Source organism: Leptodactylus fuscus, chromosome 2 (assembly GCF_031893055.1).
Source record: "Leptodactylus fuscus isolate aLepFus1 chromosome 2, aLepFus1.hap2, whole genome shotgun sequence".
Taxonomy (NCBI): Eukaryota; Metazoa; Chordata; class Amphibia; order Anura; family Leptodactylidae; genus Leptodactylus; species Leptodactylus fuscus.
The window spans coordinates 131,738,376-131,762,930 of record NC_134266.1 but is presented as its reverse complement, the minus strand read 5'-3'; the positions used below and the strand labels follow the sequence as shown (position 1 = coordinate 131,762,930).

The following is a 24,555-nucleotide window of genomic DNA, read 5'->3' as shown; positions in this document are numbered from 1 at the left end:
TAAAATGTATTGTAAACATAAGAATCAAGTAGTGAAAGAAATGTTTTTCTATAAGGAAATGTACTTTATACAGTAGTTTGCTTATTACTAGTATTGCCATTTCATGTAAACATTATGTAATGTGCAGTGACTGGAAACTTTCCAAATAATCATTTTGGGCCCAATATTAGATATCGTCATCTATTTTCCCCTGATACTTTATGAAGACAATGAGCATAATAATAGCAAAAACAGTACACAAAGAACCAAAAACAAGATATGCAATTCCCAGAAATGGATTCTTTCCTCCCATCCAGGATATGGTGCTGAAAACGATTTTTTTCCTTCCTTTAAAACTTTTAACTGGGTAATCTGTTGAGCAGCAGTTAAGGTTGATCATCATTAAAAGAAGTTGTATGTCATTAGTATTATATTGGTTGGGGGGGGGGGGTTGTCTGACTCTTACGACCCCTATTGATCAGTTGCAAGTACAAAGCTGAGCCTGTTAGGCCAAAGCTCCTTGGGCCAGAAACGCCGAGACTTGAAACGCTGAAACGCTGCGGGAATAATCGTGGTGTTTTACAGTACTTGCAAAGTGGATGGGATTCATGCGAATCCCATGCCTACTTTACGGTAAAAACCACAGCACGGACACGCTGCGATTTCCAAAACCGAAGCGGTTTTGGAAATTGCAGCATGTCAATTATATCTATGGAAACAACAGCAGATTTCCTGTAGATATATTTATGACAGAAAGTCTGCGGAGAAAAACTCTGAAGTTTCTGTTCAAAGCACTGCATGAAGAACCGCAATGCGTTCCTGCAACGGTTTTTCCTGCAGCACTTTATTGCTGCGTATCGTCCTGTGGGGCCTTAGCCTAATGGAATAATTTGTTTTGTCAATCTACTTTTTTTTTTAATGTAGGTTGTGAGCCCCATATAGGGATCACAATGTACTTTTTTTTTTCTCCTATCAGTATGTCTTTGTAGAATGGGAGGAAATCCACGCAAACACGGGGAGAACATACAAACTCCTTGCAGATGTTGTTCCTGGCGGGATTCAAACCCAGGACTCCAGCACTGCAAGGTTGCAATGCTATCCACTGAGCAACCATGTTGCCCCCTTTGTCAATCTACATTTATTAATGAAACAATAGGAAATTCCAATGAAAATTTGGAAAAAAAAAAATCACAATTTTCAAAATTTTAATTTATCTGCTTTTCAGACAAATCATATATTCAGTCATATCACCCAAATAGGTACATATATTTCATGTATAATATGTCTGCTTTAGGTTGGCATCAAACTTGAAAGATACTAAATCTAGAATATTAGAAGTCAAGAAGCAATTTTCTTAATTTTCAAGAAACTTTCCAAAACTTTTTTTGTTTTTAATAAAATGGACTAATTTAGTTTTCAAGGGGCTCTGAAAACTCTTGTATTTGAAACCAATGTAAAAAAAAATCCACTTCCGAAATAATTCAAAAACAGCATTTAGAAAGTTTGTTACTCCTTGAAGTGTTTAACAGTAATTAAAACAAAATTAAAGGTGCAATATTTGAAAATTTAAAATTTGTTTTAAGAAAAATTTACTCAATTCACAAGGAGTTAAAGGAGAAAATACATTCCACTATTGGTTATACAATTTCTCCCAAGCATGGAAATACCTCACGTGTGGATATGAATTTCTGTTTAGGCACACAACAGGACGTAGAACGGAAAGTGTGCCATTGGGTTTTTGGAAGGCAAATTTTCAAAGTCTCATTTGCAGTCTCTACAAGACCAGTACAATGGAAACCCCCTAAAAGTGATCTTTTTTAGATACTGGATCCCTCAAAGAATTTATCAAGGGTGTATTTTGCCCCCACAATGTTTTCACAGAAATTCCTACTGTTTATAGGGCCAACACTGATGCGTTTGGTCTTGTACCAGTTAGAAACCACCATCAGCCACCATTCTCCACTTTACCCCTTTGGCATTTGATGTGTGTGTATAAACTGGCAACATGGGGTAAATATGGGACAAGGCTTTCTACCAACACTTAGCACGTTCTAAAATTCTCCTTGACAAATTAATATCTGCTAAAAGAAAGTACATTACAAAAAAATTCTGGAAACCCTTGCCTTCATAATAGCAAAAATTACAACAGTTACAATGGGAAATCTTGGTCAGTGCCACAGTGTTGAATGGAGTGGCAATGAGCCCACATGACCACTGCTCCATTCAGATGGGGTTACAAGAGACTACTGTTCTTATGATTTGTGGCAGTGGCGTAACTACCACCATAGCAGCAGAGGCAGCTTCCACAGGGCCCGGGACATTGGGGGCCCGGTGACAGCCACTACCGCTGCTATCATTATACTCGGGGCGGGGGGGGTCTTTTCGGACCCACAAGTATAATGATTGGCGGACCGGGAGAGGTAAGAAACATAATAAAAACACTGTTACTTACCTCTCCACAATCCTGCCAGGCCTCCTTCCTTGTTGTCTGACGTCACATGAACCCGGCCTGCGTCATGTGACGTCCGACATCATTGCAGAAGGATGGCATCGGAGGCAGACAGTGTAGGAGCCAGGGGACAGGCAAGAAACAGTAATTTTTTATGTTTTTATTCCCCCGGGTCTCCGATTATTATACTTTGGGTCTGAAAAGACCCCAGAATATAATAATTGTTTATGGGTGTCCACTATGGGGTATAATACGGTGTGCAGGGGGCCACTATGGGGGATAATACTGTGTGCAGGGGCCACTATGGGGGATAATACTGTGTGCAGGGGGCCACTATGGGGGATAATACTGTGTGCAGGGGCCACTATGGGGGATAATACTGTGTGCAGGGGCCACTATGGGGGATAATACTGTGTGCAGGGGCCACTAAGGGGGGATAATACTGTGTGCAGGGGTCACTATGGGGGATAATACTGTGTGCAGGGGCCACTATTGGGGATAATACTGTGTGCAGGAGCCACTATGGGGGATAATACTGTGTGCAGGGGCCACTATGGGGGATAATACTGTGTGCAGGGGCCACTAAGGGGGGATAATACTGTGTGCAGGGGTCACTATGGGGGATAATACTGTGTGCAGGGGCCACTATTGGGGATAATACTGTGTGCAGGAGCCACTATGGGGGATAATACTGTATGCAGGGCCACTATGGGCATAATACTGTGTGCAGGGGCCACTATTGGGGATAATACTGTGTGCAGGGGCCACTATTGGGGATAATACTGTGTGCAGGGGCCACTATGGGGGATAATACTGTATGCAGGGCCACTATGGGCATAATACTGTATGCAGGGGCCACTATGGGGGATAATACTGTGTGCAGGGGCCACTTTTGTGGATAATATTGTGTGCAGGGGCCACTAAGGGGGGATAATACTGTGTGCAGGGGTCACTATGGGGGATAATACTGTGTGCAGGGGCCACTATTGGGGATAATACTGTGTGCAGGGGCCACTAAGGGGGGATAATACTGTGTGCAGGGGCCACTATGGGGTATAATACTGTGTGCAGGCGCCACTATGGGGGATAATACTGTGTGCAGGAGCCACTATGAATGGATAATAGAACGCGCAGGAGGGGGTCAGTCGAGGTCTTTAGTGTCGATAGGGGGGGGGGCATGTGAAAAGTTCGCGACGGGGCCCCACCATTCCTAGTTACACCACTGATTTGTGGGGATCCCTGTGGATAGGTGATAAGTTGTCATTTTGACACAATGCTTTTAAACATAACCAACTTGTTGAATACAGCAGACAGCTATATCCACTTTAATAGGTATTTGTTGTATACTCTCCAACAGGGAGTAAAGCACTGGTAAAAGTCTTATAGAGTGTCAGCTGTGACTTCAATTTTAAGATGTTCAGTACCCATTTACCTAGCAGTCTCTGGCCAACCCCTACATTCTCTCAGCTAAGGTATCAGCACTAACAATGAAAGTTGAAGAATTTCTGAGATAAAATAAATATAAGAAAAGGATACTGTAGACAATTCTAAGCTGATATTCTCCAGGAGGCAGACCATCTGTGAAATTTCCACTGTCAATTCTCCGATATAGTTTCCGAAACGTAGGCAATGCTGCACTTCTCATCCATACAATGAAGTCTTCATTAATAAATCCCGTATTATATGGGTCACTTGACAGGTTGTATGCCTCAGTTAGCCAGTTTTTAGGTTTGGCTGTTCCTGATTGTATGACAGTAAAGCAGTGAATTATAGACAGTAGATAATGGATTTGAATATTATTATAATATTTATATTAAAATGAGCTTTCCAGCCCTAAATGGATTTTCAATACTGAATAGGTCATCAGTATATGACCTGTGGGTGAAAATGTGGACCCCACACAGATCAGCTGCTCTGGCAGGCTCCAAGTACCAAAAAAAATGCTGTAGGAGATAATGTAGTGCTGTAGCAGTCCACACACGGGAAGCATATGTGGACTGCTCCTATTCAAGTAATAGGAGCAGCACTGCAGCTTTGTCCACTGTATAGCGGTGGTTCCAGGGAAATTGCTGTGCTACTACTACTATATAAATAGGAGAAGTCTGAATGCACTCCCTGTTCACTACAACAGCTCATGGTTGCAAAAACAGCTGATCTATATGGGCTCTGGAAGTTGGACCTTGAACCTGTGGCCTACAAGCCAAGCACCAATACTTACCTTTCTGCATTCCAGCGCCTCCCGCTTCAGAGATGAAGTCACAATAGTGTGCCTGGAGCAGATAGAGCGGGACCGGGGAGCAGACAGGAAAGTAATGACCCAATACTGCTATAGAGGGGGACCAGTGAAAGGGCCACAGTATAGACCAGGCAGTGGCCCCTTCACCATACCTCCCAACCGTCCCGATTTCGGTGACATGTCCCGCGGTCCCGGTTGGAGGGAGGTATGTCCCGATTTCAACTCAGATCTGCGTCCAGAGGACGCAGATCTGAGTTGAACACATATGCGGCTGAAGCAAGGAGCTGACACAGGTCAGCTCCTTGCTTCGCCGCTGCCCGCCTCTCTCCCTGACACATGCGGCTGAAGCTGCTCGCGTGCTCGCTTCGCCGCTGCGTCTCTCTCTCGCTGACACAGGCGGCTGAAGTGAGGAGCTGACCTGTGTCAGCTCCTCGCTTCGCTGCTGCCGCCGGCTCCTGGTTTGTAGACGCGATGTACAAGCCAGGAGCCGGCGGCAGCGGCAAATCGAGGAGCTGACACAGGTCAGCTCCTCGCTTCAGCCGCATGTGTCAGCGAGAGAGAGACGCAGCGGCGAAGCGAGCACGCGAGCAGCTTCAGCCGCATGTGTCAGGGAGAGAGGCGGGCAGCGGCGAAGCGAGGAGCTGACCTGTGTCAGCTCCTTCCTTCAGCTGCATGTGTCAGCGAGAGAGGCGGGCAGAGAGCGGCGAGGGAGCGGAGGAGAAGGTAAGTTTAATGTGGAGGTGGAACGTGAATCTGGGGGCAGATGAAGGAGAGGACGGCATGACACTGGGGGCAGAGATGGAGAGGACATGAATCTGGGGGCAGAGATGGAGAGGACATGAATCTGGGGGCAGAGATGTGGGACATGAATCTGGGGGCAGAGATGGAGAGGACATGAATTTGGGGGCAGAGATGGAGAGGACATGAATTTGGGGGCAGAGATGGAGGGACATGAATCTGGGGGCAGAGATGTGGGGACATGAATCTGGGGGCAGAGATGGGGGACATGAATCTGGGGGCAGAGATGGAGAGGACATGAATCTGGGGGCAGAGATGGAGAGGACATGAATCTGGGGGCAGAGATGGCGTGGACATGAAACTGGGGGCAGAGATGGGGTGGACATGAAACTGGGGGCAGAGATGGGGACATGAATCTGGGGGCAGAGATGGAGAGGACATGAATCTGGGGGCAGAGATGGAGGGACATGAATCTGGGGGCAGAGATGGAAGAGGGACATGAAACTGGGGGCAGATGAAGGGTGTATATGAAACTGGGGGAGAGATAGAAGGGGGACATATAATTTACGGGTGACTGTAGGAGGAATATACTGTGTGCGGGCACATGAAAAATTAACGAGTGGGCAGAGTCAACACAAAAGTGGGCGGGGCTAAATTTACCGCGGCGCGCGTAGCGCGCCACACATTTTGTCCCTCTTTCGGTTCTTCAAAAGTTGGGAGGTATGCCTTCACTATTAACTCCATACAGTGGGTGGACCAGTGATGGGGCCATTATATTGTGTGGGGAAAGTGATGGGGGCTAACTTTTGATCCATATCTACCCTGTTTACTGCAGTCGAGATCTAAGCATCACCTTCACATTAGTGAAGGTGATTCTAAAATCTCAGTGAATTGTTTTTGGTCTGCTAATATGAAAGGCAGAGCAATTTTGGTTAAAAACTTGCTTAGATTTATTTGAGTTGTGTGTGAAGAAATGAAAAGCATGCAATTTGCAATAAAAGCATTTAATGTTAATTAAAATAACGTCAAGCTGAAGAGTTGTCCACCACACATTTTAACTCCACTAAATCTGGCCCTTTATGCAGAAAGTTTGGATACTCTTGCCTTAAGACAATGGCCCACTTTCACTATTCGGCATACCCCACTTAAAATGAAAATAAAATAGAATTTTGCACACAGGTGGTGTATGCCACAAAAATTGATTCACACACACATACACACAGAACAACTGTTTACCACACTCATAATAGGGACAAGCCTTCACTATCTTTTACATTTACTAAGACGTAAAGTAGAAGTACACCTGAACTGTACGTCACTTTTTTGCACATGGACATTTCCAACATGCACATAATATATTAAGAGGTGTACAATTTTTAACAAATTCAGCACTTCTCAAGCCAGTATAGCACATTGGGGCAAATTTATCAATACTTTCTACAAGTTAGACAGTACAAACTTAGACGAGACAATCTTAAACAGTGCCAGATTTAGCAAAGTGACTAATGCGGTAACAGTCTAAATTGGCTTAGGTTGCAACAGAAAAATGGGCCAAAAATTTGGCGCTTTTTTTTTTTTGCATAATGCCCATTTTTAATGGAGTCCTGCCCTCTTTGCTCTACAGGTCATGTATGTAAAAATATTTGAAACCCTTGATAAATGTGGTGCACAGTATATTAGACAATTTTTAGCCATGAATTATGCCAGAGTTCTGGCGCATTTTGCTTGCTAATCTCCCCCATGTATTGTACTGTACTGTAGGCTTTATAAATCTGACCCAATATTTAACAATTGTTCTTGTGCACCACATTTCCAAAGTAATATACAGTTACATTGTACTTTATATAGAGAAGAGAGGAGACACACAAGCTTAAAAAAAAACAAAAAAATAAAAACACACACACACACACACACACACACACACACGCACGCACGCACAACACGGTTGCTGTAAGACATGCTTGGTGGTTACCTTGAAAGATCATCTCTAAGCTCAGATTACCATCAGTTGGGTTCCGAAATTTAGTATTGTAATCTGTCCACCAGGATATTCCTTTTCCATTTAATGGAACTTCAACATATGTGCCATTATTATTATAAAACAGCAAAATTTTATCTGAAGGAAAGGAGCAGGTATGATACTTTGGGTCTGAAATCTGTATTGCTTTTCAACAGTTACCAAAACATAAAGCACACGTTAAAATATTGCCAGGGTTATTTGCCATACATATTCCCATACTTCACAAAGAAATCAACATGGTGGATACATTTACTTGATATGACATTGAAGGCATACAAGCCAAGTGTTAAAAAGGACATTAAAAACTGGAAAAAAAAAAAGGAAGGAATGGTGCATGACTAAGGGTTAAAATACAGCCTTAACTTCATGCAAAAACTAGTTGTATGTGTGGTTTACTAGCAACCATACGAACAAAACAAAGTAGCACAGTATTGTCTCAGCAGATTCTCAGTGTTTCAGGACAGACCCAGCCACTTCCTCTCCTCCCAGGATCTGCCCTGGAGTGTAGGCTCTGCAGCCTTTTATGGCCCAGTAATGAGCCTCAGGACCTGCACCTGGGGCTGAAACCTATTCCAAACCTGCACTGGACCACACAAGTCAGAAATCTGGGGAGATATACTGTGACTCCAGCACTCTACCAGTCATCGTCTCACAATACCTTCTGTCTAATATATAGTTCATCGGCCTTTCTGATGCTTTCATTTATGTACAAAAACAGTGATAATGCCCAAGTTTATTTGGCTAGATATTGAATTAAATTGATTTATATGTCAGAGAGAAAAACAGTGGCAAGCTCTGAAAATCTGGGTCTTGCATGTACTAGTAACATGTCAGTTACCAAAAAAAACCTATACTCTATTTCTGTGCTGTAGATGTACAATTTGCTTTTAACAAATTTAAACACTTCCAATATGTGGTTCAGGACCAGACACATTTTCTGTTTTTTTTTGTTTTGTTTTTTTGTATGTTCCATTTTGACGGCTATAATAAAAGTATAATAACAAAGTGCTACTAAAAAAAAACTTTAGAAAATAGTTTTTCCTGTCTGTTACAGTAATTTTATTTTTATGAAGTCAACAGAGTGGGGCTAGAGCCCATAATAAGTGCGTGTTATTGGCATATTATTTTATTTTTTTTTACACTTTACGTATTATGTCCCCATCAGATCATAATAGACCTTTGGGGACATCTGAACACTTTTTTTTTGGTTGGGGAGGCTGGTTTCCCCTGTATCTGGGGTTGGTACATTTAGCCCAGTTGCAGGAGGAGTACAGCCTCCAGCCCATAACTTTAGAGTTGATCTGGGTCCTGTAGGACCCAGCATCTCTAACAGACTGTGATCCCAGTGGATCCGGGTCAGAAAGGATATGCATTATGGCGGCACCCATAGCTGTGTATACAGTGTTCATTGAGTGAAGTGTACACAGTGATCAGGAAGGCAGGGACGGTAATAAACCTTCCCTGCTTTTTGTCTGGGAGCTCTGGCTGAAGTTACAGCCAGGTCCCCGTTTCAGCAGCTACACTATTTCGTGCAGCTGCTGAAAACTGCTTGACCGTACTGGTAAGTCCTTGCAGAACAAGGCAACCCCTCTCCAGACGTAAAAACGCAATGGGCAGTCTGGAAGTGGTAAAAAAAAACAAACAAAAAAAAAATTGTCTACAGAATATACAAAGCACTATTTGAAACTGTATTGCCAAAATAGCATAACCCTTACCATTAAACATGCTGTTTGCAACAGCACCACATGGAGCAATTGGCTTTTGTTCAGAATTCACATTATATGGGGAACACTCATTCGAAGGATTCTACAATGAAACAAGAAAGAGTTCAGCACATAACACTTTCTTAAAAAGGTGATTTTACGTGGTGCAGTCACATTGCCACAATTGTGCGAAAAGAAATCACAGGAAATATTATGATATGACTGCTCCCTCCAATTATAATACAAGTGTGGCCATAATTTGCCGTAAAACAATATGTGTTTTTGCAGCATAGCACTCTACTTCTATAGTCATCTAAACAGAGACCTGTAAATGTAACACAAATACCCTCTAAAAAAAAAAAAAAAAAAAAAAAAAACAAAAAAAGCTCAATTTAGTGCATTGCTAACAATTCTTTTAAAAATTTTAGGTTCTTTACCCTTACGCCATGGGTTCCTTATTTTATAGTAGCCAAGACTTGTGTTTCAGAATTAGCTTTTTTTCACCACCGATAATTTGTCTACTTGTTTACTAGATAGAAAACCTGTACTACACTACTTTCCAGGAAAAAGCTTTGGAACTGATAGACTAGAATGACATAAGACCGAACAGAACCATGTTCACACACTAGTACATCTCTCCCCTCTTGATTTGATCCTAGGTTTGGAAAAAATCCTAACAATGTATCAGCTGTTATACCATTGTTTTTCATGTTGCTGACTCCACTAGTTAACACTACTATTACCTACTACTTACAAGTACAGTATAACATTTGGCTAAAAAGTCAATATTAGCTAAACTCATGTCTGCAAGTGACAGTTAGTATTCGTGTCTTGACCTACCTTTAGGCTATTGAGGTCTCCACTTAACTGCTTTTCATCCTTTGATATCATATACCGATAGTGGTTCTGATAAAAGTTTGATAATTCATAGTACATAAACACAGGTGCCTAAAATAAGAGGATTTCAGAAACATAAATATACACACATTCAAGAATCCACTGAAACTAACATAGATATGAACAATCACATAGCCATTTAAATGTTATCTTTTACATATTAAAGAGACATATTGGAAGATTCAATGAGGGAAAATAGCTGGAGTGAGATGGAATGAATGCCAGACAGCTTTTATATACAGGAGGCCAAATTTGGGGCAACAAGGCCGGGGACCCACGTTACGAAAACAGTGCTTTGCCTGCAATGGAAACCCCATGGCAAAAAAACCCCGCTGCCTTTTCTTTTTTGCTGCATCTCACTACGTGAGGCCTTAGCCTAAAAGGGTATTCTCATCTTAAGGTTTCTATCTATACTGCTGGTTTACGTAAATTCAAGAGTTTTCCTATATACATTGCTTCAGAAATTCCTCTTTGCTTGCCCACTATGTAAAATTATTCCTCCCATTGTTTACACATCTGTGTCAAGATATTTCATCTATATCTGATAATATAGGTCAGAGGATGAATCGCTGCTGTCAGAAGGGGGAGGGGAAGGCAATTCTCTCCCTGCTCTGCAGTCAGTACAATCGGTTCAGATCATTGCAGTTTGCTGATAAAGGCTCAGACACTGTTGGTAATTTCTTTTCTAAAGACAAACAAAAGCTTTGAGTTTACTGCAGGTCCATTGTATGCCATATAAGTATATATATATATTTTTTTCTTTCCAAGCCTGTGTAATGTAATACACATTTGATTTGCATATTATTTGATCTTCATAGTACTTCATAGTGCCCTGTCCATCCAAATAATCAAAGTTCACCCAACAGCTTGCTGAAGAGTACAAGAAGTGAGAAGCAAGGACAGCAGGTAAACTAACACCGAGAGAGGGGAAAACCCCTTTAAAACACCACAGTGAAGATATATTCTACAATTCTTGACTACACATAAAGATAACCAATATATAGGGATGCAACAGTGTGTAACTTACCGGAAAAAATTCTGTTATATTAAAAGTAACGTTACAATTGCAGGATATTTTGCCACTGTTAGCGCAGTCATAACAGTTTTCAGTGGATTCGGCTCCTGTATAATCATGCTAAAGAAAGACAAAATGTTTAGTAAGTAATTTTGCAGTGTCATAATTATGCCAAGGAAAACAGATTAAGGCTTTTGAGGTTTCAAGAGTGATTCATATATTTCCTTGATATGATAGAATTTGCAGGTGTTGCTTTTGCGGCATTTGTTTCTGCATGATTGTCACAGTGGGGTAGATTTACTAATAATGTCTAAAATATAGACAAGATGGTCTGAAGTCACACCAGTTTTATCAGGGTCTAATGCGTTTTCAGAATTCTGAAGAAAGGGCAGCTCGCTTCTTTTTCTCGTGAGCGAGAACATACCACTCACGGAAAAAAGAAGCTAGCGGTCTGCATAGACCTCTATTGTGAGGGGGGCGGATTCTATGGTGGATTCAGCGCCAAAATCTGCCTCCTCTTGCCCTGTTTGAACGAGCCCTTATTGTATTCCAGTGTTTGTTTTGTTGTCCACATAAGTAAAGTAACACTAGTTATATTGTATCCTCTAGATTAATAGGCATTGTATCATCCAGATGACACCTGTCAATTTTCTCCATTAAGGTCTATAGACACCATAGGAGGGACTTCTATGTCAGAGTAAAGAACAATAAGCGAGTGTCTTCCTCTTTGGCAAACTCTACTTGATGTGTTACTACATTTGGTTCTCACAGTTATCTGACCGGCAAGGATCAGGTATTTTTTTTCTTTTGAGAGATGCATTTTTAGAAGAAGTAATGCAATGTAAAGAAATATCAGATCTTGAAACTACATAGTCTAGAATGGCATGTACCTCTGCAGGATATATACAAGATAGATTATGACTGCTATTGACTCTACACAATGGCTGCCATTGGCAGGCCATGCAGAGTATTAAATTATATCGCACAAGTAGACCTCAGAGACTTCTATTTGACTTTTTTGTTTTTGTTAAATGTTCCTTAAAGGTGTTATCCTGGATAAAATTAAATCCCTACACTAATCTAAACACCCTCACCCCACCTACTTTCTAAATAACATAACTTATCAAAAACATATTTACCCATATCCTTGGGGTGGTCACATTTTCTGACTATCTCATAACGATCTGTTTCCCATTTCCACATTGGATCTTCACTACTATTGCCCCACACACACACACACACACACACACACACACACACACACACACTCCATCATACTTACCTCTCTTCCTTCTAGGGTTCTTCCTGCAGGATGGCTCCTTCCTGTTTCCTGACTGTCGGCACATACTATAGACCAAACGCTGCTCTGTGCAGCCAATAATCCACCTCTACTGCACTGACATGGGAACATCATCAGAGACCTGCACAGTATGAGGTGTATCATTGGCTACAGAGCAGCGCTGGATCTATAGCACGCACCAGCAGTCAGAAAAGATAGATTTGCCATCCTGAAGAAGGAAGACTGGAAGGAAGATATAATATGGGGGGTGGGCTGAGTTAGTTGGGAATATCTAATAGTGGGCAGGATAGCTAGAGAGACAGGGAGGGGGTGTCTGGGAAGGAGACAGGAAGAGGTGGAGGATTGAGGAGAGAGGGGTTAGTGTGGAAGTTACATACAGTAGCAGGAAGCTGAACCAAGTAAACAAATGCAGAATATACAAGGGGCTCCCAGGGACATCCAGAACACTGCAAAAGGTATTTGGGTGTATGTATTAAACGCATTAATAGCACTAGCAGATCTTTTAAAAAACAAAACAACAACAACATTTTTTATCCGGAAAACCCCGGAAAAGGGTTCTTATGTAAATTGCTGGAAATCAATGTCTTAGGGGCTACTTACTTCAGATTCTTTTATGTTGTTTGATGAATAAAATAATCCAATGCCAATTCCTATAAAGGATAACCCGATGAAGAAGAAAACTGGCAAAATTATACTGGCCGAGAGAAGAGGCTGCCAGGCTGGAAGTCTCTGCTGAGTGAATGCTGTGTTATCAGGTCTCTGAGACGGGAGAGGCTCATGTTTATTTGAAAAGCTTCTAGACGGCGGCTTCATTATTCAGATTTCTGGAAAAATTAACAATACAATAGTACACTATTACAGCATGTCAAAAACAACATTATCATAAAATTTTATTCTTGGCCATTCTCTGACCTGTTAGAAAGGTCTATGATATAAGTCATTGTGAAGGTGTTGCACTTATCAAATGGCTGTTTGTGATGTATTCACTTACAGTTGTGCTAAAAAGTTTATATACCCCAGCAGATGTTTTGGGTTTTTTGGCCTTTTTTCAGAGAATAAGAATGATAACACAAATTTTTTTTCTCAACTCAAATTTTTTTTCTCTTTTTAAATCATAATGACAACCAAAAATATCAAAATGACCCTGTTAAAAGTCCCCATACCCCAGTGATTTTGGCTTGACAACAAGCACAGAAGTTGACAGTTGTCCATGAATCTACGGGAAAAGGTAGTTGAACTCTATAAAACAGGAAAGGGATACAAAAAGATACCCAAGTGTTCACACTGTAATTCAACTCCCCTCTGCCAGATGTTCCCATTTAGGAATTTATTTAATTTTACAAAAGAAAGGAGGGCAGGGGAACAAGTAAATAAATAGAATTTGATGTTTTGTACATGTTAATTTCCAGATATTTAATCAGCAACTAGTGTTGCTGATCAGCAACATGTGGACCGTAAAAGCATTACGGTCGTGTAAGACCAGCCTTAAAGCTTGCCCAAAATGCTGAGAATCCCAGATCAACTTGTTTCACTGCATATGGGGATGCCCTAGTGTGAAACATTGTACGGCCAGCCACATACTTTAGATTTCAGACAACTATTATCCATACAAATCTGATGTGTATCACACAATCAAAGATTTAAAGGGGTTTGTCATAAATAAAAGTTTGGAGACTGCTGCAAGCTACATTTGCTGTATTTATTTGGAAAAAGCCTTTTGAAAGACTTGACACAGTGTCCTATGGTATCTCAGTGGTCTGTACACATACGTATCATGCCACACTATTCATATATACTTTGAACCAGTGGCGTAACTACCGTGGTAGCAGCAGTAGCAGCTGCCACAGGGCCCGGGACATTAGGGGCCCGGTGGCAGCCGCTACCGCTGCGCTTTTTTTATTAAGCCGTTACCGGCTGGAGTTACTCCAGCCGCTAACGGGCCCTATATACTTACCGATCCTGGCAGGGGCCGGGATCGGTAAGTGACACTGCGGGCCCCACAAGCACTATTATACTCGGGGGTCTTTTCGGACCCCCGAGTATAATGATCGGAAGTGCAGGAGAGGTAACTGAACATAAAAAACTGTGTTACTTACCTCTCCAGGCTCCGCGCAGGCTTCGGCCTACTTGTGTGACGTCTCAGACGTCACATGATCGGGGCCTGCGTCCTTATGCGTCGCAACGCAGGCTCCCGGTCACATGACGTCCCTGACGTCATTGAAGATGGCCGCCAGCGGGGAGTCGGGAGACAGGTAAGTTACAGTGGGGTTTTTTTTATGTTGTTCTTCCCCCGGGTCTCCGATTATTATACTCTGGGGTCTGAAAAGACCCCAGAGTATAATAATTGTTAATGGGTGTCCACAACGGGGCATAATAGTGGGTGAAGGGGCCACAATGGGGCATAATACTGTGTGCAGGGGCCACTATGGTGCATAATAGTGTGTGCAGGGGCCACTATGGGGTATAATACTGTGTGCAGGGGCCACTATGGGGTATAATACTGTGTGCAGGGGCCACTATGGGGTATAATAATGTGTGCAGGGGCCACTATGGGGTATAATAATGTGTGCAGGGGCCGCTATGGGGTATAATAATGTGTGCAGGGGCCACTATGGAGCATAATAGTGTGCATAGGAATGCGGGGGGTGGGGTCGTGCGGGGTTTTCGGCGTTGGTCGGGGTTTTCGATGTCAGCCGGGGGGGGGGGGGGGGCCATGTCAAAGGTTCGCCACGGGGCCCCACCATACCTAGTTACGCCACTGCTTTGAACCCCTTACACTCCTTCATGCCACCCATGCTCCAAGAGTATATAGTCAATATCTGGAAGTACCAGTCTTGCACAAGCACAGATGAGGTCACAGATACAGAGGAGGGACAAGAACTAAACAACAGCTCATGTTCTGTGCGCTGTTATTATAGAAGATGCTCAATAAGGTCTTAAATGTCACCAGGGCCGCCGATAGGCCAGTACTACCGCTACTGGCGTCAGGGGCCCGGCCAAATTGAAAAATGGGGGGGCCCGGTTTTGGCCCGCCACCGTGTGCCGGCCCCCTGGCGCCCGTAGCAGTCATTGTATGTCCTATTTCAACTCAGATCTGCATCCAGAGGACGCAGATCTGAGTTGAAGACATACGCGGCTGAAGCAAGGAGCTGACACAGGTCAGCTCCTTGCTTCACCGCTGCGCGCCTCTCTCGCTGACACATATGCGCCGCCGCTGCTACTGGCTTCAGCCAGGTCAGCTCCTCACTTCAGCCATCGCGTTTACAAGCCAGTAGCAGCGGCGGCAGTGGCGAAGCGAGGAGCTGACACAGGTCAGCTCCTCGCTTCGCCGCTGCGTGCCTCTCTTGCTGACACATATGCGGCTGAAGCGAGGAGCTGACATGTGTCAGCTCCTCGCTTCGCTGCCACCGCTGCTACTGGCTTGTAGACGCGATGTGATCACATCGTGTCTACAGTAGCCGGCGGCAGCAGCGAAGCGAGGAGCTGACACAGGTCAGCTCCTCGCTTCAGCCATCGCGTCTACAAGCCAGTAGCCGGCGGCGAAGCGAGGAGCTGACACAGGTCAGCTCCTCGCTTCGCCGCTGTGCGCCTCTCTCGCTGTCACATATGCAGCTGAAGCGAGGAGCTGACCTGTGTCAGCTCCTCGCTTCGCCGCCTCTGCTACTGGCTTGTAGACGCGATGTGATGACGTCACATCGCGTCTACAACTGTGCGCCAGTGAGAGAGAGGTGCGCAGAGAGCTGCGAGGGAACGAAGGAGAAGGTAAGTGTAATGTTGTGTACGCTGAGGTGGAACGTGAAACTGGGGGCAGATGAAGGAGAGGACGGCATGACACTGGGGGCAGAGATGGAGAGGACGGCATGACACTGGGGGCAGAGATGGAGGGGACATGAATCTGGGGGCAGAGATGGAGGGGACATGAATCTGGGGGCAGAGATGGAGGGACATGACACTGGGGGCAGAGATGGAGGGGACATGAAACTGGGGGCAGAGATGGAGGGGACATGAAACTGGGGGCAGAGATGGAGGGGACATGAATATGGGGACAGAGATGGAGGGGACATGAATCTGGGGGCAGAGATGGAGGGGACATGAATCTGGGGGCAGAGATGGAGGGGGGACATGAAACTTGGGGCAGAAATGGATGGGCGGACATGAATCTGGGGGCAGAGATGGAGGGGGAGACATGAAACTGGGGGCAGATGAAGGGTGTATATGAAGCTGGGGGAGAGATAGAGGGGGTACATATAATGTACAGGTGACTGTAGGAGGATTATACTGTGTGCGGGCACATGAAAAATTAATGAGAATGGGCGGAGTCAACATAAAAGTGGGTGGGGCTAAATTTGCTGCGCCGCACAATTTGTCCCTCTTTTGGTTCTTCAAAAGTTGGGAGGTATGGGTACAGGGGCAATGGAAAGATGTTAGAAGGGGGGGGGATTGTTGGGGCATCGGGTGTGCGGCACTGCGGAAAGGGAACTGGGGCAATAATATATAATATATAAGTTTTTAGCTGGAGAACTACAAAGCACACAATACCTCCAAAGGTATGTGTGCTTTGTATTAATAATGAAGTAGGCCGCTATGCTACTAGCATAGCAGCCTGTTTGGGGGTGGGACTTTCACTTTAAAGGAGTGTTCCAATGTATCCCGGCAAGGGAGGCCAAAAACGCAATGTGAAAAAGCCCTGAGGATTTATTAAGAGTGCTCTTATAAATGGTGTTGGCTCTCTATAGGCGCTGTCACACGTAGCAGATTTTACCTGCAAATAGAATCTGATTAAGCCTTGTAATGCTGCTAAATAAAGGGAAATGTAATACAGAATTGGTATGTCGCAAAATAAGGTAGTTTTAAAATGGCGAGGGGGGCCCAGACACTTAGGCTGTATGGGGCCCCAAAATTCCTGATGGCGGCCCTGAATGTCACAAAGAAAAAAAAATGAAAAAACCCTTGGGCAATGCATTTTCTTACATATGAAACCCGTGTCACTATTGTATAAGCAATTTGCAAGAAGTCTATGTGTGAGTCGTAAATACAGCCAGAAATAGGACCTGCTACATATTCTGCTGGTAGTTTCGATGACCCGGACACTGATCAATAAAAACTACGGATGTTTGTATATGGGGCCATAAAAATGAATGAGTCCGTATAGTAACTGAAACTGTGAATAATATGTTGAAAACAACTATGGTTGTGTGCATGGGGACTATGCAGAGTTCAGCTAATGCCCTGTTTTCAAGGACTAGCAATTGAGTCAGGGGCCCGGACATGCTTCCTTGCCTCAAGCTAACTAGACCGTACATGCAAACCTGTATGAGCATCACCTCCCCCTCCCAGCACAGGCTCTTACACAGTATGTCCTTCTTCACTATGGGTAACACCTGAAGTCAGTGGGTTGCACTGCAGAAGAACAATACAACTTGTCCCATGAGCAACTCTTAATATAAATTCTGTTCCACTGGAGCATACCTCCCAACCGTCCCGATTTCCGCGGGACAGTCCCGATTTGGGTGACATGTCCCGCGGTCCCGGTTGGAGGGAGGTATGTCCCGATTTCAACTCAGATCTGCGTCCAGAGGACGCAGATCTGAGTTGAACACATATGCGGCTGAAGGAAGGAGCTGACACAGGTCAGCTCCTCGCTTTGCCGCTGGCCGCCTCTCTCCCTGACACATGCGGCTGAAGCTGCTCGCGTGTTCGCTTCGCCGCTGCGTCTCTCTCTCGCTGACACATGCGGCTGAAGCGAGGAGCTGACCTGTGTCAGCTCCTCGCTTCACTGCTGCCGCTGGCTCCTGGCATGTAGACGCGATGTACACGCCAGGAGCCGGCGGCAGCGGCGAAGCGAGAGAGAGACGCAGCGGCGAAGCGAACACGCGAGCAGTTTCAGCCGCATGTGTCAGGGAGAGAGGCGGCCAGCGGCGAAGCGAGGAGCTGACCTGTGTCAGCTCCTTCCTTCAGCCGCATGTGTCAGCGAGAGAGGCGGGCAGAGAGCGGCGAGGGAGCGGAGGAGAAGGTAAGTTTAATGTGGAGGTGGAACGTGAATCTGGGGGCAGATGAAGGAGAGGACAGCATGACACTGGGGGCAGAGATGGAGAGGACATGAATCTGGGGGCAGAGATGGAGGGACAGGAATCTGGGGGCAGAGATGTGGGGACATGAATCTGGGGGCAGATATGGAGGGACATGAATCTGAGGGCAGAGATGGGGGACATGAATCTGGGGGCAGAGATGGAGAGGACATGAATCTGGGGGCAGAGATGGAGAGGACATGAATCTGGGGGCAGAGATGGAGAGGACATGAATCTGGGGGCAGAGATGGAGGGACATGAATCTGGGGGCAGAGATGGAAGAGGGACATGAAACTGGGGGCAGATGAAGGGTGTATATGAAACTGGGGGAGAGATAGAGGGGGGACATATAATTACGGGTGACTGTAGGAGGATTATACTGTGTGCGGGCACATGAAAAATTAACGAGTGGGTGGAGTCAACACAAAAGTGGGCGGGGCTAAGTTTGCCGCGGCGCGCATAGCGCGCTGCACATTTTGTCCCTCTTTCGGTTCTTCAAAAGTTGGGAGGTATGCTGGAGCCATCACTTAATCCAGCTTCCATAAACCTAACAGAGCATGAGGATGCAGCAACCAAAGTGGCACAAAGCAATTTGCATGTCTCATAGTACAAGTCATATAATAACACAGTACAACATGCTACACAACCTAAGTAGACGGTACCTGCTAGAATAATGTACGGCCAGTGACTACTTAGGGTGCATTCACACTGAGTAAACGCTAGCTTATTCTGAACGTAAAACACATTCAGAATAAGCGGCGTCTAAAGCAGCTCCATTCATTTCTATGGGAGCGGGGATACGAGCGCTCCCCATAGAAATGAATGGGCTGCTTCTTTCACTCCGTGCAGTCCCATTGAAGTGAATGGGGAGTGCCGGCGTGTACGCTCCGGCATGAGCAGAGCTTGCCGTATACGCCGGCACTCCCCATTCACTTCAATGGGACTGCACGGAGTGAAAGAAGCAGACCATTCATTTCTATGGGGAGCGCTCGTATCCCCGCTCCCATAGAAATGAATGGAGCTGCTTTAGACGCCGCTTATTCTGAACGTGTTTTACATTCAGAATAAGCTAGCGTTTACTCAGTGTGAATTCACCCTTAGGTTGTTTAATGTAAAGTGTGTTTTCTTGAGCAAATTCTGCTGTATTTTTTTTTTTTTTTTTTTTTTTTTTTGAGTCAAAGCAAGGAGTGTATTTAGCAGAAGGTAGAAGTATTATTGCTTCCTTTGGATTTCACATTCAATTTGATGCCATTCTTGGCTTTGTCTAAAAAACTGCAGCAAAATTTATGAAAAGCTGCTCGGCTTTTCTGCAACATGTAGCCTTAGGGTACATGCAAATGCTGCAGTTAAAACTGCATTGAAAATTGCGCATGACGTTTTTAGACATTTCAAGTTTTACAGGTGATAAATATTTAATTAGCAGGTTTAACTTGTAAAATAAAAACACAGCTTTATCTGAAAAAAAATAGTCTCAACATGTGTCTTCGGCTGGGGCCCCACATGGTGTAAACGCTGCAGTTTGCCCGTGGTGTTTTGCAGGCACAGCAACGTGGAGATGGGACTTTGCATAAAAACACGCACTGCGGACACGCTGCAATTTCCAAAACCGTTGTGGTCGCAGAATTTTTCAATTATACAAGAAACCTCAGTGGACTTTATGTGAAAAGCGCTGTGGGAAAAATTGTGATGCGTTGCCACCGCGATTTTTCCCGCAGTGTTTTTTTTTTTTGCTGCAGCTGTATGAAGATTTCAGGCTTGATAATGTCTCATCTGCATTTTACAGTCCAGAGCTGAACAGATTATACAATTTAGACACAAATCTTCCGAAGACCTATAATGTATACAATAAATATACATATACATATAATGTGTATCTAAAATGTAAAGTTAGATCTTTTATAAAAAAAATTGTTTGGTTTAGAAATATATAAGATCGACTTACCAGAGAGGCACAAACACAGCAGCTAAAGGTTCAAACTCTTCTCAAGCCACTCCTTGTAAAGGGATCTAGAGAAACCAGTTATCCCACTAGCAATATTGTCTTACCTTTGCTCATACAATTCTGACACTTTTCTGTCAGGACGTATGTTCACCTGACTCCACCCAACATCACATGAAATGACTATGACTGTGATGATGACAAGGTGAACTCCACACATCCTTGGAATACTGACTAAATGATGCACATGGAGCAGCTGCTATGTGACCTAAAGATCAGCAATCCAGGATCATGGTAGATAAAGCAAGGCCTTTGGCTAGGACTACATGGTGATTTTCTCTGGGACTGTTGTCGCACAACCAAGGATCGCTGGATTGCCCTGTGACTTGGGGTCATGTAATGTGATTCCATTTACTATCGTTAGTGTAGGAGTTGCAAGGCAACTTGGTGATCTTGAGCAACTTGGAAGTCAAAATTACTGTGTAGCCTTAGGCCGGGTTCAGATGGGGGTTTTTTGGTCCGGAATTTGACGCAAAGGCTGCCTCAGATTCCGGACCAAAATATGGGTAACCGAGACTGGATGCCAGTGCAGTGCAACGGCATCCAGTTGCGGCACTCCGCTTCGGATTAAGCCCAAATGAAGGGAGTGTCTTCAGGCAGATGTCCACAGCTGAACCGACCGCGGAATCCGCCTGAAGAAAGGGCATGTCGCTTTTTTTTTCCGTGAGCAACAAACCGCTCGGGGAAAAAAAGATATGACTGGCACCCATTGATTTCAATGGGAGGCATTTTTTTTTATCACGGATTCTGCATCAAAATCCTGACCAAATAACCCTGTCTGAACTCAGTCTTAGGCCTCATTTACTTCTGCGTTGGTTTTCCGTTCGGGGGAGTCCGCATGAGTACTCCCCCAAACAGACTACTGAACACATTAGCAAGCGGTGTGCAGTTAACGCACACGGACCCCATAGAATATAATGGGGTCCGTGTGCTTTCCGCATGGAACATGCGGACAGGAAAGTAGATTGTGTACTATAGTCTATGGGGTCCATGTGCTTTCACTGCACACCACTTGCCAATGCGTTTGGTAGTCCTTTTTTTTTGGGGGGGGGACTCCCCATGCGGACTCCCCTGAACAGACTACTGACACAGATGTGAACGAGGCCTTAGTCTAATTCACATGAATGGGTAAAATGGCTGTGTGACAGAAGTTTCTGTAGCAGAAACACAGTCACTTTTAAAACACATTGGCTCAGATTTCTCTTGGTTATGACTAGACAGTGGTGTATATATGTGGCATCTTGGCTAGTCAAATTGCTAGTCATGTGGGTGTGGACTCAAATACAAATACGCAAGATTTATCATCCAGCAACAGTCACTGCCTAAGTTTATAGTGTTCTACTACAGTCTCAATTTATTATCCCACTGGCGTATGGCGTGTTTGAATTATTAGGAAGCTCTAACCTGTAGAACTCATGGTAGTTTTTTTTCTTACGTTCTAGTAAATTATCAGTCCAAGGCGTCCTCACCGCAGTCAGCCTCCATCTCTGGGGGCCTTGGAGAAAACTTACTTTAGTTATGCCACTGTCCAAAGATAAAAGCCCTTATAGTGTTGAGGCAGATTAGGGAATACTAATCTAATAGGCAGTATCTCTGTAGTTTCTCTGAGGGTGGGGTCTTTGTGCGCTGTATGTCACGCAGCATTACCAACTACTTGGTTAGCATACCCTAATTTGTATGAGCATTAAATGGACTAATGTCTTTGGAATGGCTCAATGAATTTGAATAAACAAAACACTAAACTGATGATGTAGACTTGTCTGATCTGGTGACAGATTCCTGCAATCCATCATGGTAAATAATTGTGAGTCAATGCATGAAAGCTCGTTGTTGTTGATTTGTTATTGTTCCTTCTATTGTCTTGCCTTACACAGCACCTAGATATAAATCATAGACATTTTCTCTCTATTTATCATCTGTGAGGTTCTACACTAATAATACGTGATATTCAGGACTTCTGCGGATAGGAGTACAGTAGCAGCTCCTTTTTATAACTGCTCAGGTATTAAGCTTCAATTAGAATTCTCCACAATTTAGTGCTGCTGTTTCTGCATCTGATAGATGACAACCACAGACGCAGGCTAGTCACCATAGCATAGCATAGCATAGCACGTCATAGCACAGGAGTGTACATAGAGATTCAGGATGCACACAGCAGCAAGGGAAGGAAACAACAAGGAAGGCAAATAGTCAGAATTTCATTTTAGCAGTTTGTGTCATTTTCAATATGTTAATCCCCAAAAAACTCCTTTAGCATATATACTTAAATGTTCTAACTAAAAAAAACAATGGTGTCCTTAGTTTGCAGTTTACTTCCTAATCACATTTTGAAGTTCTTTTTATCTTTTTATTTTTTACATACAATATAGTAGAATAATGTATACAAACTGAGTTGAGCTTGCCATAATTCCCTGGTGCAAGGACTGTTCAGATAAACTGTAGGATATTCAGGCGTTAAGAACACAATATAGACACAAAAGTGCAGCTGCATCTGAACAAGGTCATAGATTTAAATTAGTACAACCTCTGTCCAGGTAATCAGGACATCAGACTCTGAAGTGCTACTAAGGGCTCGTTCACATCTGCGCCCAGGTGTCTGTTCTGCAGGTTTCCGTTTCCTGCATAAAACAGAGCAGGATACGGAAACCTGCAGGAGTCTTTCTCACCCATTAATTGTAATGGGTGAGAAAGCTGTCTGGCCATGAGTGGCGGTCAGCGTTTTATGCTCTCCGCCGCGAAACCGGGTTTTTTAATACGGACACAGAGTCGGACATGCAGTACTCTGTGTCCGGATTAAAAAAACGGTTTCACGGCGGAGAGCATAAAACGCTCACCGCCGCACCCGGTCTGTGGTTTCCGTCTTCTTGCATGTAGAAGACGGAAACCACAGAACGGAAACCAGAACGCAGGTGTGAACCTAGCATCAGCAGTATTTCTGGACATGGGTAGAGGTGGGTAAATACCTCAGGACTCATTTGGTTTCTTGTTCGGCCAGCTTAGGTCCCTGATTTGTTTCAGGTCGAGCAAGTTTAGTATGAACCACACCTTGGGCTAAGGCCCCACCGGATGACCTGCAGGCTATAAAGCGCTGTGGGAAAAACCGCGGCAGGATCACATTACGGTTCTTCCAGCAGCGCTTTAAACAGAAAGTTTGCAGAGTTTTCCTCTGCAGACTTTTTTACAATTATATCTATGGGGAAGCTGCCGGCGTTTCCATAGCCATGCTGCGACTTCCAAGACCGTACTGGCCCGTGGCGTTTCCAGCCCGTGGGGCCCCGGCCTTAAATTGGCTTAACCCCTTTCTGACACAGACATTTTTTGATTTTGACTCCCTGCCTTCCAAACCCCATAACTTTATACTTCCCTTAACAGAGCCATGTGAAGGTTTAATGTTTACGGGACAAATTGTATTTTGTTATGGTACCATTTATTATTCCATATGATGCATTGGGAATTCGGAAAAAAAATCAGAATGGGGTGGAATTGGAGAAAAACTGCATTTGTGTAACTTTCTTACAGGCTTATTTTCACAGTGCAGCAAAAATGATGTCACCTGTATTCTATGACTTGGTACGATTCCAAGAGTATAAAATTTACATATATATATATATATATATATATATATATATGTACACCTGTGCATTTACAGTAGGATTCATGTGCACTTCAACTGGCAGTTAAGGCAAGTGGCCGTCTATCCAGACTTACCTGGACGGAAACCTGTCAGATTGGGTCTCCGCGGCGAAAGTTTTTTTTTTTTTTTTTTAAACTGGATAAAGTCCTGCATGTCCGATTTTGTGACCGGTTAAAAAAAAAAAAAAAAAAAAACGGTTTCGCGATGAAGAGCATAAAACGCTCACCGGCACTCTCAGCCGGACACTTTTCAAACCCATTCAAATGAATGAATTTGAAAAATGCCTGCAGGTTTCCATTTCCTGACTAGTTTCGGGCAGGAAACGGAACCCAGCCTAAGGGTGCATTCACACTGAGTAAACGCTAGCTTATTCTGAACGTAAAACACGTTCAGAATAAGCGGCGTCTAAAGCAGCTCCATTCATTTCTATGGGAGCGGGGATACGAGCGCTCCCCATAGAAATGAATGGTCTGCTTCTTTCACTCCGTGCAGTCCCATTGAAGTGAATGGGGAGTGC

The 24,555-nt window shown here is 44.1% G+C and overlaps 1 protein-coding gene across 1 annotated transcript; it reads right to left on the bottom strand.

Moving 5' to 3' along the window:
• Window positions 1-147: 147 nt before the first annotated feature.
• Window positions 148-20,379, bottom strand: LOC142195107 (cell cycle control protein 50B-like). Its single transcript, XM_075264634.1, has 7 exons — window positions 20,348-20,379; window positions 12,938-13,161; window positions 9,966-10,073; window positions 9,138-9,228; window positions 7,375-7,518; window positions 3,965-4,168; window positions 148-351 (listed from the first exon to the last, which is right to left on the bottom strand). Exons 2-7 carry the CDS (start codon window positions 13,148-13,150, stop codon window positions 167-169), a joined length of 945 nt encoding a protein of 314 aa, XP_075120735.1. The 5' UTR covers window positions 13,151-13,161; window positions 20,348-20,379; the 3' UTR covers window positions 148-166.
• Window positions 20,380-24,555: the final 4,176 nt, after the last annotated feature.